The sequence below is a fragment of the Schistocerca piceifrons genome, chromosome 5, assembly GCF_021461385.2.
Source record: "Schistocerca piceifrons isolate TAMUIC-IGC-003096 chromosome 5, iqSchPice1.1, whole genome shotgun sequence".
Classification (NCBI taxonomy): domain Eukaryota; kingdom Metazoa; phylum Arthropoda; class Insecta; order Orthoptera; family Acrididae; genus Schistocerca; species Schistocerca piceifrons.
Genome location: NC_060142.1, coordinates 701,240,373 through 701,256,397, shown reverse-complemented (window position 1 = coordinate 701,256,397; position 16,025 = coordinate 701,240,373). Strand labels below are relative to the sequence as shown.

General features: G+C 37.9%; 1 protein-coding gene across 1 annotated transcript in view; it reads left to right on the top strand.

Moving 5' to 3' along the window:
* Window positions 1-15,538, top strand: part of LOC124799210 (tensin-1) — a 524,781-nt gene extending 509,243 nt beyond the window's left edge. Inside the window, exons 16-20 of the mRNA XM_047262746.1 lie at window positions 182-362; window positions 474-701; window positions 2,139-2,288; window positions 8,698-8,980; window positions 13,654-15,538. Of these exons, the coding sequence (XP_047118702.1) occupies window positions 182-362; window positions 474-701; window positions 2,139-2,288; window positions 8,698-8,980; window positions 13,654-13,813 (1,002 nt within the window). The 3' untranslated portion in view covers window positions 13,814-15,538. The remainder of the gene's footprint in view (window positions 1-181; window positions 363-473; window positions 702-2,138; window positions 2,289-8,697; window positions 8,981-13,653) is intronic.
* Window positions 15,539-16,025: the final 487 nt, after the last annotated feature.

Genomic DNA, 16,025 nt, shown 5'->3' with positions numbered 1-16,025 from the left:
TATTCTTCTCTGGCTCTCAGAACTTTTCATGAGTTGTATTGCATGTAGGTAAACTGAGGCACGTAGGTAAATTGATTTACAAATAGATCAAAGTACCCAGTCACATTATCTGACTCAATATTTTTGAGTATGTCCTTTAACTTAACCTAGTCAGGAGTAATATTACAATTCTTATCCACAGAATTCTGCTGTTCTTAATGGAAGCACTGGCCAGTCTTCACCCACTGTTTATTATGGCCATTCAAGGAGATCATCACTGCATTCAAACAGTGAACCACCACAGGATGTATCTCCAGCACATGTTAAATTTGTTAGAGATACATCACGTTTTTGGTACAAGCCTACCATCTCCAGGGAAGAAGGTAAGAAACACCAAGTTATAACTAGTCTGTATACCACATAGTAGTGCAAGTAATTTAAAATTTTCACCATCACTACTGCAATACTTGAGTTCACTGTTCCTCTGTTTTCAGCTATTAACATGTTAAAAGACCAGCCTCCAGGAACTTTTGTTGTACGTGATTCCAATTCATTCCCTGGTGCCTTTGGACTGGCTTTGAAAGTTGCTACACCTCCACCTAATGTACAAGGAAAGAGTTCCTCATCAGGTGATCCTGCTAGTGAATTGGTGCGACACTTCCTCATTGAACCAACATCTCGTGGAGTGAGACTCAAAGGATGTAGCAATGAACCTGTTTTCAGTGAGTTTGAAATGTATTATACCATATTTTAATTTAAGCACTATTTCTATAGTGGAATGTCAGTTACATTTTTTGATGAAGTCAGGTGGCACCAACAACTACAAAGTTGGAATTCTGCTACAGGCACCCTGCGTTCTGTGTGATACTATCTTTTTGGCAATAGTCACATAAGCCATGCAGACTCACATTTGCATAGGTCTTACTGTTGTGTCATTATTTAATGTGTTCACAAGGTACTGTCTATGTTAAAGAACATGTGAAGATGATGATGGTTTAGTCATGAAATATTATACACTTAGGGATCTAGGTTCCACTACACTTATGGGCCTAGGTTCCACTGTTATATTCAAGATAGGGTTGGAACAGAGATGTTAAATGGGGTGAGACCTCTTAAAGTCTGAGTGATGATGAATGGCCTAGGAATGGATAATGCAAAGAGCCTAACTCAGTTATATATGTGCACTCAGATACTAATTAATGTATCTGTTATTAGGTTTATAATTTTTCTCTGTTATCATGATGCTCCAATGGCAATAATGATGGTTTCCCCACATCATTTCATCATTATTGTCTTCATAGGGAACACAATTTTGCAAGGAATTTTTTCTTTTCATAACAACTTTGGATATTGTCTTTCGCAACTCCATGAATAAGTCAGCTGCTTCAGATGTTCATGATCTAGGCGCATCACACCAGCTCTTCTGTTAGACATATTAAGTTGCATTAAGTTGCCCACACCATTTGCTTTAGATGCAAAATTTCAAAGATAAACATAAATCTTGGAGGAAAAAATGAAGATGGAAGAAAAGCTTTCTTAGGATAATTGATATAAACTCCAATAACATTTTAAAGTTTTGGCAGCATATTTCGAGACCTTTACATTGCCTTCAGTGGAGTGTTACCCGAGAATTTTATATCTTGACTTCTGATTCTCAGAGTGTAATTAAATCAAAGCAGACACTGACAATAATTTGGGAGAATGTAGGGAATGTGACTGTGATGGCATCACCTATCTCATAGGGGTCTTCATTGTGATTGGTAACTAAGCAGTTGAATACTCCCTTTTTTAAATAGGAATCTTATTAGAAAATTACTTACTATCAGTTATTTAGCTGTGACAACAGTGTAACTGTCACACCAAGTGTATCATTTCCATACATACATTCTTCTTATAGCCCTCCCACTTTGGCCCTTTAATCTTAGGGTATACAATCTTGTACGAAGTTCTTATGAAGAATCGTTCCTTCAGTGAATTTCGTTTTTTTCTGACACATCCGCATACCCTATACATAGGCAGTTAATTCCATTTATTAATTTTATAACTGCCTATTAAATGTACTACATAGAATTTTCTTCACTTGTATGTGTGTCTAATATCAAATGGAAGCTCTACACGAAAACTTTGGTAGACTTATGAAACTACTGCATTTTTTTCAGGTTCACTTTCAGCACTGGTTTACCAGCACTCTCTTATGCCTATGGCTTTACCGTGCCGTCTGTTGTTGCCAGAGGGTGATGGCTCAAGACTTACTGCTGAGAGTCCTGGAGCAGTTAGCAATGCACAACTACTTTTAGCACAGGGTGCAGGTAAGAATAAAATATAAAATCCTTTTATTCAGTGAGGAAGTACATAAAACAATTTGCTTACATACTGTACAATTCATGCACAATACAAATTCATTATGTGCATCTTATGATAATGTTGTTGCTGTTGTTGTTGTCGTCGTCTTCAGTGCTGAGACTGGTTTGATGCAACTCTCCATGCTACTCTATCCTGTGCAAGCTTCTTCATCTCCCAGTACCTACTGCAACCTACATCGTTCTGAATCTGTTTAGTGTATTCCTCTCTTGGTCTCCCTCTATAATTTTTACCATCCACGCTGCCCTCCAATACTAAATTGGTGATCCCTTGATGCCTCAGAATATGCCCTACCAACTGATCCCTTCTTCTAGTCAAGTTGTGCCACAAACTCCTCTTCTCCCCAGTTCTATTCAATACCTCCTCATTAGTTATATGATCTTCCCATCTAATCTTCAGCATTCTTCTGTAGCACCATATTTCGAAAGCTTCTATTCTATTCTTGTCCAAACTATTTATCATCCACGTTTCACTTCCATACATGGCTACACTCCATACAAATACTTTCACAAACGACTTCCTGACACTTAAATCTATACTCGATGTTAACAAATTTCTCTTCTTCAGAAACGCTTTCCTTGCCATTGCCAGTCTACATTTTATATCCTCTCTACTTCGACCATCATCAGTTATTTTGCTCCCCAAATAGCAAAACTACTTTCCTACTTTAAGTGTCTCATTTCCTAATCTAATTCCCTCATCATCACCTGACTTAATTCAACTACATTCCATTATCCTCGTTTTGCTTTTGTTGATGTTCATCTTATATCCTCCTTTCAAGATCCTGTCCATTCCGTTCAACTGCCCTTCCAAGTCCTTAGCTGTCTCTTGTCAGAATTACAATGTCATTGGCGAACCTCAAAGTTTTTATTTCTTCTCCATGTATTTTAATACCTGCTCCGAACTTTTCTTTTGTTTCCTTTACTGCTTGCTCAATATACAGATTGAACAACATCGGGGAGAGGCTACATCGCTGTCTCACTCCCTTCCCAACCACTGCTTCCCTTTCATGTCCCTCAACTCTTATAACTGCCATCTGGTTTCTGTACATATTGTAAATAGCCTTTTGCTCCCTGTATTTCACCCCTGCCACCTTTAGAATTTGAAAGAGAGTATTCCAGTCAACATTGTCAAAAGTTTTTCTAAGTCTACAAATGCTAGAAATATAGGTTTGCCTTTCCTTAATCTATTTCCTAAAATAAGTCATAGTGACAGTATTGCCTCACTTGTTCCAATATTTCTACTGAATCCAAACTGATCTTCCCTGATGTCGGCTTCTACCAGTTTTTCCATTTGTCTATAAAGAATTAGCGTTAGTATTTTGCAGCTGTGACTTATTAAACTGATAGTTCGGTAATTTTATGATAATATATAATTAAAAATACGACCATATAAACAAAAGCAGTTATGCTTACTACAGTTAGCTAGCTGAAGCTACTGGTATTGTCTGTAAATTTTTGTTGAGACCGTACGGAAAGATGAGCAGGAAGCAAAGGAAGCTGGCTTCATTCAACATATAGACTGTCACGGTAAGAGAAGGGATATGGAGCAGCAAAACTCTCATTTCTCTTCTCAGTGCAGACACTGTATATGTGCTTTACAAAAAGTATTAATGAAAGTATAAGTGAGATACAGAGGTAACATGTACCAGAAGGTTTCTTCTATTTAAACTGAATTTGTCTGGCCAACATTTTTAATAATGTAACATGTTGTGGCCAACATTTTTAATAATGTAACATGTTGTGGCCAGCATTTTTAATAATGTAACATGTTGTGACCTGCACAGACAATGGCTAGAGCCTCTTTCTCAAACTGAGAGCAGTGGACCCATGCTGCACTGAGAATGTTGGATGCAGACACTAATGGCTGCTCCATTTAATAATAATGGAACATCTTGGGACATACATAGACAATGGCCACAGCCTCCTCCTCAACCCGTGGTGGACTGAGGGTTTTGGATGCAAACACCAGTGGCTGCTCTGAGCCATGTGCATTCTGATGGGCAAGAACTACTCCCATGCTGTACTGCAAGGTGTCCGTGGCCAAAACCAATGGTTTGTTGGGATCAAAAGCTAGACAAAGTGCTGTACTGAGGCATTCTCACAACATGGTGAAAGCCTGGTCACACGGTGATACCACACAAAAGAAGCACACTTGCAGAGACGGAAGCAGAGAGGGTGTGCGAAGGTAGGCACCTCAGGAATCAACCGAGATAATAGACAGTTTTACCCAAGGAAGCCTGCATTTCTTGCAATGACGAGGGATGCAGCAGATCATAATGGTCCTGACAAAACTCTACATGAGCTGGACACCCTGCTGCAAAATGGTGTGGCCCACATACTCAGGAGATGGTTGGAAAAATTTTGACTTCTGCAGATTATGACACAAACCCTTGGCTCGGAGTTTTTTAAAAAGGGTCCAGAAATATTGTAGGTGGTCACTCATAGTACACCCAGTAATGAACATGATATCCAGGTTGGTGAAACACTGTGCAGTAGTGGACATGATCTGTTTCAGATAGCATTGAAAAATTGTGGAGCACTTGCCACCCTAAACACCAGCTGTTTATATTGATACAGACCAAAAGGTGTTTTAAGAACCATGATACATTTGGATCCTCATCCATGGGTTACTGGTGGTATACTTCAGAAAGATCAAGTCTGGAGAAGAAATTACCTCCTGCTAAGCATGCAAACAGTTCATTCAATTGTGGCAATGGGTATGTGTCAACCGAGGACTGGGAATTCATGGTGATCCTAAAAATCACTGCAGATTCACAATTTACAACAGGGTTTCTTCATGATGGCAAGGAGTGTGGCCCAACTGTGCCTTGACTTGGGAATGTACGGCTACAGGAATCTGCCTAGCACAAAAAAATGTAGGATGAGCTGACTGCTTCTAGGTATTGTAGGATTGAAAGTTGGTGGCACTTCCCAGGCCTTCCACAAAGATATCCTGAAATTCTGAGCACAGAGATTCCAGTGACTGACAGAGGACCTTGGCAGATAACAACTGTATGGAGTCCCTGATTGAAAAGCCAAAAGCCTGAAGGTATCAAACCCAAAAAGCTTTGTTGAACTAGCATTGTGGATGACAATAAAAGTAATAAGACAAGTCACTGATCTGTAGGTAACTTCAATCATGAATTGGCCAAGCAAGGGGATTACTATATCCCTGAACATTTGCCGGCAACAGCAGCCGAGGTCTGAATATGTTTGGGCACTAAGCTAGGCCAAAGCTGTGCTGGTGTCTACCTCTGCCTGGAGGCACACCAGTTGCTAGAGAACCAAAACTTCAATAAAAAGCTTGTAAGATTCCTCATATCAGCAACCGGCCCTGATGATGACACTTCCTGGATATCCACATCCATGTTCTCTGATGCTGCATTCTGTGCAGTTGAGTGGCAGCCTACCACAGTGTGGCTCCCCCCCCCCCCTTCCCCCCCCCCCCCCCCCCCCCACACTTAAGACAGATGGAGATGGCCCAACACTGGGGAGACTCTCTGATCCTCATGTTTGAACTAACAAGATGCACACAACAGCAACTGGGAGAGGTAGCTGTAATGCTGTTAATGCATTGCGTGGAAGCTACTGGATCGGCTGGCTTGCACTGATACTACATCGTCCTCTCAAAATGCAGTGGACACAGCGGGATGCCGTGTACTGCTGTGGCACTGCACCAGGTTTCCAGCTGCTTACCAGGGGCATTTGAAACCTCAAATGACTGGGAAGTTAACAAAACCTCTTCAAGGGAGGGGTTCTCTAATTGGAGGACTCATTGCTGGACTTCCGTATCTGGGGCAGAGCAGACCATGACATCCACATACAGTCATTTTCACTTGGCTGTGACAAAATGGCACTTGTGACTAAGGTCATGGAAAGTTGTGACCCAAGCATGACAAGACTGACGGGGGTGCTTCTTGAATTGGTAGAATTCAAGCATGGCAGCGAAAATGCACATGCGGCAGCAATAATAGGAAGACAACAACAAAAATAAAGTGTCAAACTACAGTGAGAGAGGTTCTTGCAGAGGGGCCAACTGCTGCAACACCTGACACAAGGTGAGAGAAATCCATGATAAAATAGTGCATGATGTATCTCCACATCTGTAACATGGAAGGCATGGAAATTTTTCTGTAGGCAATGTTTGTATTCTTCCAAATCTTCCACTTCCTCACCAAATGGCGGGAATGGAGGAGGACATAGAGTGGGAGGCAGAGGTTTAGAGAGCAATGTTGGCAAAGCCCGTTTCATGACCATGACGAGATCCTTCTGTTGTTGCACCAACATTTCAAGCAGAGACTCCAAGGCACAGTAAGATGTGAAGAGCAACCACACACTGAAAAGCACTTGAAAATATGACCCTACTCTTCACCATTGTGTTCTAACCACAGGATCATACAGACAGTGACAGAGAGAACACTTTATTGCATCTAGAAACACCATGTACTAGAAGACACTTGCCACAGATTGGCTAAACTACTAGTCCAATAATCCTAGACAGATTGTCATCATATAACAGAGGGCAAGACTGGCCGAGCCTGACTCTATAAGCTGTTGGCTGGCCAGTAGATTGCACGGGGGAGACGCTGCGTGTGCATCCGTGAGTGGCAGCCTGTATCGGTTCTAGCATCTGCCACCTTCTGTGACATACCTTACAACTGCATGCCCGGATCTCATTTGTGGAATCTGTGCAGATCACTACAGAACACATTCTTACACATTACATATCAATTCTCCAAAACAATATGAAATTAAAACAGCTCTACTGCACATTCTTAGTTTGATCACTGAAGTTGGCAACAGATTAAACACTAGCTGCCCAAAATTGTCCAGCTTCCACAGATTCGCACCTAGGAAATAAATGCTTAACGAAATATTTACAGTTAGCACTTGTTCTTTATGTGCCACATAAATAAAGAGCTGCTATAATACCTCCATCTTTTGTTTGCTCATGACGCAATGTAATGAAAAATACAACAGAAATCATACTTAATATGGTACAACATCTATATTAACACAGTTTTCAAAACTTGATATTAAACAGATTGAGTGGTCAATTTCAGGGAATTAATTACTCACGGAAAACAATATTCTACATAAAGGTAGACAATAGAGGATTTGAAAATTTAGCAAGGATAATACAATGAAAAATACATGCATGTCCTGAAATAAATAAAGACCAAAGATACAAAATTTGTACAGAGAGAAAACTATTAAATTCACTGTCAGAAAGAGAAAATTAGATTGCATGGTATTGAGATGACAATGAAGTTGCAAATTATAAAATGACGATAAGCGTTTCCAAATGTACTGCGGTATGACCAAAGAACTAATATAGAGATTCAATTTTGACAAACCCATACACAGAGAAACAGGACATTGGGGACTGTGGAAAAAAAAAAAAAAAGCAAGTTATTATATTTTTGACCTTTTGTTTGCTGGAATTTGCAGCTTGACCTGCATGATGGCAAAATTGCACCAATGTAATTGATAGCCCAATTTGATCTTTTTATTCTAATTACCAACATAAGATGATTTTTTTGTAGATCCTCACTTCTCATTGCCGGGAAACCTGACATAAGTTTTATAAAAGTTTGTACTTCATTATTAAAACACTCTGTAGCTACAGTCCTCCCATTAAATTACAGGGAGCTTAATTGTTGCAACTGAATGTTATCATGAACAGTTTTAACAGAATTCCATGAACTCCTATAATTTCAGCAAAAGCAGACATAAAAGCTTAAGAGAAAAGTGCCCCCCCCCCCCCCCCCCCCAACACACACACACATACGCACACACATGAAGGCAGTAAACATACTTTTACAGGTATGACCGTCCGATGATAGTTATGAACCTAAACATAGTATAAGCTGTGATGAACATCAGTGACCAAACAAATTTTGAGCGGATCAGGATTTGAACTTGGGCACCTGCATTTTTTGGGCTGTGATACCAGTTGTGCCAGTAGCACACCTCACGTATGAATTCAAAGCTTCAGCTTGTGACTAGTTGCTCTCCAATTGTTCTAAACTCCAAAGAGGATCTCCTGCTATGGAACTGTCACTGTAGCATGTCACAGGACACATCAGGAGAGTCTTTGTAGACTTTAAAGGATGTGGATAGCAACTAGTATGAAGTTGAAGTTTTGAGTCTATCCACAAAGTATGCTTGGATATAGTTAGAAGTGACCTGCTGGTATAAGGCAAGGGCCTCTGTTCAAGTCCTATTCAAGTACAAAGTTTTAGGTTGTCACTATTGTTCATTTCTCTTAACATTCTCTTTCATCCATTAATATTCTTCATAAGTAACTTTCTTCTGAATGGTCTCCTCATTATCTACTTACATTTTTTTCCAGCTTGCAATGTACTGTACCTGTTTTCGATGGATACAGAATCACTAACAGGCCCTCAAGCAATCAAAAAGACAGTACAACAACTTTTCACAATGCAGCCTCTGCCACTGGCAACAGTTGTGCATTTTAAAGTTTCTGGTCAAGGAATTACACTGACAGATAACAAGAGGCAGTTGTTCTTTAGGAGACATTACCCAGTAAATACTATCTCGTACTGTGGCTTGGATCCTGATGACCACCGATGGAGTCAAAAGAGTGAGGAGACAGGCATGCCCATCAGCTCCAAGTAAGTAAAAGTGCTAATTATGGTGCACGTATACACTAGTTTTCTTGTACTGCATCCAAGAATAACAAATTGTCTATAATGAAAAATCTGTTTTATAAAGTGTATCCAGAATATCTTTTAATTTTGTGTTACATCTAAATGTCATTTAACTTATTATTTTTCATCTTCCGGATCTTGTGCATACAGACCAAATTTTATGTCCCTCTCAGAAACTTTCTTGGGTATTAGAGACTATAGTTACAATGTGATAACTCAAATATGATAATATACATATGAAACACAACTACTCTCAGAAAACTCTTGAAATAATTATTTCATATGGTACTGTATATAAAAATTCGTGTTCCATAAATGTGCCTTTCAGACTGCAAAATTTTGTCATCCATGTAAAACGTACAGAATCCACCAAAGAGGAAAACCATAACAGTTTCTTAAAACTTTAAGAAAACTGTTTTTTGGTAACAATATTTATATAACAAGCACTTGAAAGGCTCCAGTAATGCAGACCTGCTCTTCGGAAGCTGAGAGGAAATGGAAGGAAGGGAAAAGAAGTGGAAGATCAGAAAAGCTTGTAGATTAGGTTGTAAATCAGGTTCACAGATAAATTAGTAATGGGAAATAAACAAAATATGTGAAGTGGAATATTATATGTTAAATTAAAAATCTCTTCAAAAGTCACATAATTAGTTGTTTAATGAATAGTGCTAAAAATAAGACATATGTGGTGAAGAAATTCAGCAAACAAAAATGTAAGGAAACTGATAGATAAAACAAAAATAAATAAAATTAAAAAAGGAATATAATGGAGATAAGCAATAAGAGATTAAATTAAAACATAACAAAGGACTGCAAATCATTGTCAAGAAACTGGAAATGTGATATCAAAAATACAAGGGTTTGAACTTTAATAGTGGCAACTATTTATCTACAGCTCGTACAAAATAGATGTCTGCAGCTCGTGGTCTTACGGCAGCATTCTCACTTCCCACAAACGAGGTCCCAGGTTCAATTCCCAGCATGGTAAAGGATTTTCCCTGCCTCGAGATGACTGGTTGTTGTGTAATCTTCATCATCATCATCATCATCATCATCATCATCATTCATCCCCATTACGGTCGGAGGAAGGCAATAGCAAACCACCTCCACTAGGACCTCGCCTAGTCAGCGGTGCGGGTCCTCCGCATCGTCCCCTACTCTCCTAAGAGTATGGGAATTCATCATCATCATCAAAATAGGTACGTGTTTCAAAGTTTTACTGTCCTTCAAAGTAATCACCAGCATTGTGTAGAACCCACTGCCAGTGATGTAGAAGTCATAGGATACTCTTAGCAGTGCCAGTTGTGTTGACAGTTTGAGCGGCGCGGTCTATTGCCCAACGAATTTGTAGCAGTTCTGCAGCAAATGCCATGAAGTGTGTCCTTCAGTTTAGAAATAGAGTTGAACTCATGAGGGCTTAAGTTAGGGGAGGGCAGTAGGTGGTATAGCACTTAGCAACCCCATGAGTCAAACAATAGGTAACAACTTGCACTGTACGTGCTTGAGCATTGTCCTGCAAAATGATGGTCAGGTCCTGCAGAAGTGTCATCACTTCTGTCTCTAAGGTGGTCGTAGGTTGTGTTCCAAATATGAACAGCATAGAGACAGAAGTGATGACACTTCTGCAGGACCTGACCATCATTTTGCAGGACAATGCTCAAGCATGTACAGTGCAAACTGTTACTGATTTGTTTGACTGATGGGGCTGCTAAGTGGTACACCACCTACTGCACTCCCCTGACTTAAGCCTTCGTGATTTCAACTCGACTTCTAAACTGAAGAAAACACTTCATGGCATTCGCTTCAGAACCGCTACAAATTCATCGGGAATAGACCGCGCCGCTCAAACTGTCAACACAACTGGCACTGCTAAGAGTATCCTACGACTTCCACATCACTGGCAATGGGTTATACACAATGCTGGTGACTACTTTGAAGGTTAGCAAAGCTTTGAAACATGTACCTATTTTGTACGAGCTGTAAATAAATAGTTGCCATTATTAAAGTTTCAACTCGTATATATCGATAAACGAAGGACCATGTTGGTAAAATTTCACTGAAGTACAAGTATCCATAGTTATCTTCTGTGCATACCGTAAGTCCATCCCTTTCATCTCGTTGCTGTCATTTTAAGTTCTGTTTCCATTTTCTTCTTCTACGATCTCTCTCACTTCTATAACTTTTCCCGTATGTTAGTGTGACGTATTTGGTTATCCTCTTAAATCCACATGTTACTTGATATATCTGTATCAGTCCATCTCATTTAATTACAATCACTGATTATTTATTACCACTTAATATTTCTTGACATGGTACAAATGAGAGACAGGTAATAAATAATTATCTGATTCATTACCTCATCTGAAAGATTAGCTGTGATACATCCAGAATTTTCCATTTTCATGAGTTTTTTGCATATGTAACATCTTTTAGTTTTCCTACAGTTATTTACTTAACCTGATCATATTAAGTCAGACTAGGATTTTATACCTTCATTTTACATTGCATTTTATTTAAATAATGACAATAATTATAGTATTATAAATAGTAATAATAACAGTAACAGCAGAAGTGAAAAGTTTATTAGAAACAAGGTTTACATATGTACAAGACCACTGGAAATAACGATACTGAGATAGAATCAGTAACAATAGTACTACTACTAAAAATAATTACGACATGTTCCAGTAGCAGACCCAGGAACTGCAAGTTAAAAATCTATATCTACATTCATATTCTCCATACAATCATGAAAGGTATGGCAGATGGCTGTCGCTTTGCACCACTTATTAGATATGCTTCCCATTTCGTTCGCACCTGGAGCACGGGAAGAATGATTGCTTAAATTTCTCGGCACACTGTGAACAGTCTAATCTTGTCTACAGGTGACTGGAGTATACTCCTAGATTCCCCCATTAATGGTGAACTCAAGCTTTCGAGAGGTAGTTTGCATATATCTTCAAGCATCTGGAGTTCAGGTTTTCCAGTATCTCCGTAACACTTTCCTAACACACCTCCCTGAGCAAAGGTCAAAGTTACTTCTACATCTGTCAGTGACTCTACATCCAAGATAACATGCTGTTCCTCCCTTCCAAGAAGTCCTCAGTCCAATCACAAATTTTGATTGATACCCCAAAAGATTAATTGCTAAGTGTTATTGTGGCACTGAACCAAATACTTCATGAAAGTCAAGAATATTGCATCTATCTGACCACTGTGATCCATTGTTTTCATGACTGCTTGTGAGAAAAGTGAGAGTTGGGTTTTGCATTTTGCATAATGTATGTTTTCAAAAACCAAACTACTTGACATGGAGAAGGTCATTCTGTTTAAGACATCTCATTTTTATTAATAGAGGGAAACATTCCACATGGGAAAAATATATCTAAAAACAAAGATGATGTGACTTACCAAACGAAAGCGCTGGCACGTCGATAGACACACAAACAAACACAAACATACACACAAAATACTAGCTTTCGCAACCAACGGTTGCTTCGTCAGGAAAGAGGGAAGGAGAGGGAAAGACGAACGGATTTGGGTTTTAAGGGAGAGGGTAAGGTCTGCTTGTGTCTGTATATGTGTGGATGGATATGTGTGTGTGTGCGAGTGTATACCCATCCTTTTTTCCCCCTAAGGTAAGTCTTTCCGCTCCCGGGGTTGGAATAACTCCTTACCCTCTCCCTTAAAACCCAAATCCTTTCGTCTTTCCCTCTCCTTCCCTCTTTCCTGACGAAGCGACCGTTGGTTGCGAAAGCTAGTATTTTGTGTGTATGTTTGTGTTTGTTTGTGTGTCTATCGACGTGCCAGCGCTTTCGTTTGGTAAGTCACATCATCTTTGTTTTTAGATATATCTCATTTTTATACGTTTGAAATTAAAATAAGTCCAAATTTGTCCAACAGATGGGTGTCAAAGATATTGAATGGTAGTTTTGTGGGTCAGTTCTTATACGTAAGTGTAACATGTACTTCCTTTCAATTTCTGGACACAACTTTTGTTGTCTAAGTGATCTGTTGTATATTATGGTTAAATGAGGGGTGAACTCAGCTGAAATTCTGTATAGTAAATGATAGGAATTCCACCAGAGCTTGGAATTTGTTTAGTATTCGCTCTTTCATCTGTTTCTTAGTGTCACTCATGAAGATTTAAGTGTCACATATTTAATGTGCTCTTAATTTGGTCAAACATCTAATGAACAAACATTTATGGTTTTGACCCAAAATCATTTTACAAGCATGTATCAGTGAATGTCTGTACATTATATGAGTGCATGGAAACCACATAGTCCATCATCATATGTACTTACAATTATGGAAGGTGTAAGGAGGCAACTATATGGTTTACGTAAGAGAGGGAAAGGGGGGGACAGCTTGTTGGTATAAAAATAGTCTGTAGAGCCAGGAATATGAAGAACAGTAATGTTAAAGTAGTGTTTTACCAATGTTTTCTAAAATTTCCTCGGGAATAAATTAGAAATGGTATGCTATTATGTCTTGCAAAATGTTCATGTATTTGTCATGATACTGATTGTAGTTGTATTTTAAAACCACAGAATAATACAAATAAATTACAGAAACTGTATTAAGATCTTTGTAAAACATGTTTCTTAATATAGTTCTTGTTTTCCTTGTTGCAGTCGATGTTTTGGGTTTGTGGCACGTAAACAAGCAAGTAAAACAGATAATCAGTGCCACATTTTTGCTGAACTGGAACCAGAACAACCAGCATCTGCTATCGTTAACTTTGTGTCAAAAGTAATGATGAATTGTGGAAATATGAAAGCTAATATTGTGTGATCAGTTTGAACAGAATGTATTTTTGATTTTATGTAAAGAACAGAAGAAAGAGTTCAACATAATCATGTGCTCAGATGCTGTGGATTCATACGCCTGAAGTTTGGAAACTTTGCACTGAACGCGCTGATCCTACTGTCCTATTACTTGAAACAGACTAAAGTGAAATGATACTGGAAGAGTAAAAGAAACAGTGACATTTCCAGAACTATGTAGGATTTAAGATGCTGCATCAGTAGGAAGTAGTGAAACAGATCTGCAATACACAAAGAGTATCACGTTTTGCTTCTCAATCAGAGTGTTTTCAGGACTTTTTCACACTTTTAAAAGCATAACAAGTTTAACATAATTTATCCATTTAGAAACAGTGAAATGTAACCAAAAAACATGATCATCTGACAATGAAAAACTCAACAAGGCAACACAAAGGAAAATTTCTATATTAATAGTGCATCTTACTTCATGCGACATTCGAACACCATATTTTATACAACATATCAGTGAAGAGAACATAAAATGTTTTCGGTAGATTATTTAAGCATGTGTATAATCTGTTAATATGTATATACATATACTACCAATTTTAAGAAAGTTGTTTTATGATTAAAAATATGAGTGACCTCATTTGTGAACATGAAATTAAAATATTGTAGATGAGTTGCAGCTTAAGAGAACTTCTTGCCAAACATGCATATAGATATGTATTTAATGCAGTATATCTTATAATAGAAAGCTGTTACAATATTTATCGTTACTTTACCCTGCTTAGCATACAGTAATTGTAAATGTTAGTACATGTAAATAACATCTGAGTTGGTGCATAAAGTATACTTACACTAACATGAGTCTAGTTGTAAATAACACTCATTTGTTTCCATAAAATTCCACAAATATGAGATGTTTTTACATTGTTTAAATAGGAATGTATTTTTAAATGTAAGTATATAATTTAGTGGGTTTTTCCCCCAATCAATTTATTTTTGCTGTGGATGACAAATAATTTCACATTTCTGGAACAGTACAAGCTATAATTCTTTTTAGTTTCTTTGTCATGTTGTTTGTTGTTGTTCTGGTATGTTTGGCTGAATGATGGATTTGAAATGAGAGCATAAAACTGGCTTTGGAAATTTATGTTGCATGGTTCTGATCATTAAAAAGTATGCTGGGTTTATAAACCACACAAATGAAGTTGCCTTAGAGATGATGATTAAATTGTTTCACTAGGAACATGTGGAACTACTATTAAATGTTAACACCAATAATTTTATTTTTTATATAGAGTATCTAACAAATGGCAGATTATTGCTAACACTGTTGTCGTTAATATGTTGTTTACAATAATTTGTACTGCTACATAATTGTACTAAAGAACTTGTGTAGCAGTAACATCTAATGCAGTAGCTCCACAAAGAGCCAGGTTCATAAATTTATCTCAATATTATATTGTCTTTGTCCACTGTTATATCCAGTGATAGCATGACAATAGTGCGATATGATGATGAAATGGATAGATGTTTAATCTTCCTTGGATTTTAACTAATGGTTAAACAAAAAATTAAAAATGTAAATGCAGAATGCATGGAATGTTACACACATTATGTTAAAATGGTTTTTTTTTCTGTTACTGATTTCTGAAAATATGAATGAAGCTAGGCATCAGTTATATAATGATGTGATCATAACATGGAACAATTCTTTTTTATGAAACAAAATTGCATTGCTTTCCCTTTATAACTGTTCCTCATGTATAAAATAAATGCTGTTAATGCTTTGAATATTGTGTTTAGTTTTAGCCCCTATCCTAATTGGAGTATTGTGGCACTAGATGAGAATTATCATGAAATTGCAAAAGAGGGAAATGTGACAGGTGATCAACCTACAGAATCACAGAGATTAATGCAACACTCAGTTGTTAATGTATGCTGGTGGCATCTGATGGCTTAAAAGCTCAAATGAGCAGATTTTGTAATCGGAAGCACTTCTCGATGTGCTAACCTGTTGACAAAAATTCTGCTTTCCTCTGCAAGCTTCCTCTATTTTATAGATTTACACACTGAGATAATAAAGTGTAGATGTAGTGAAAGGAACCAATAAGAAAACTGTGAAAAACTGCATATCTTCTGGGGGCTCTTCAAAAGACTGCATTCTTACTCTCTCTTCTGTTGATATAGTGTCTAATATTCAGTCTGTAAAATGTTGGTATCATCTCATATTG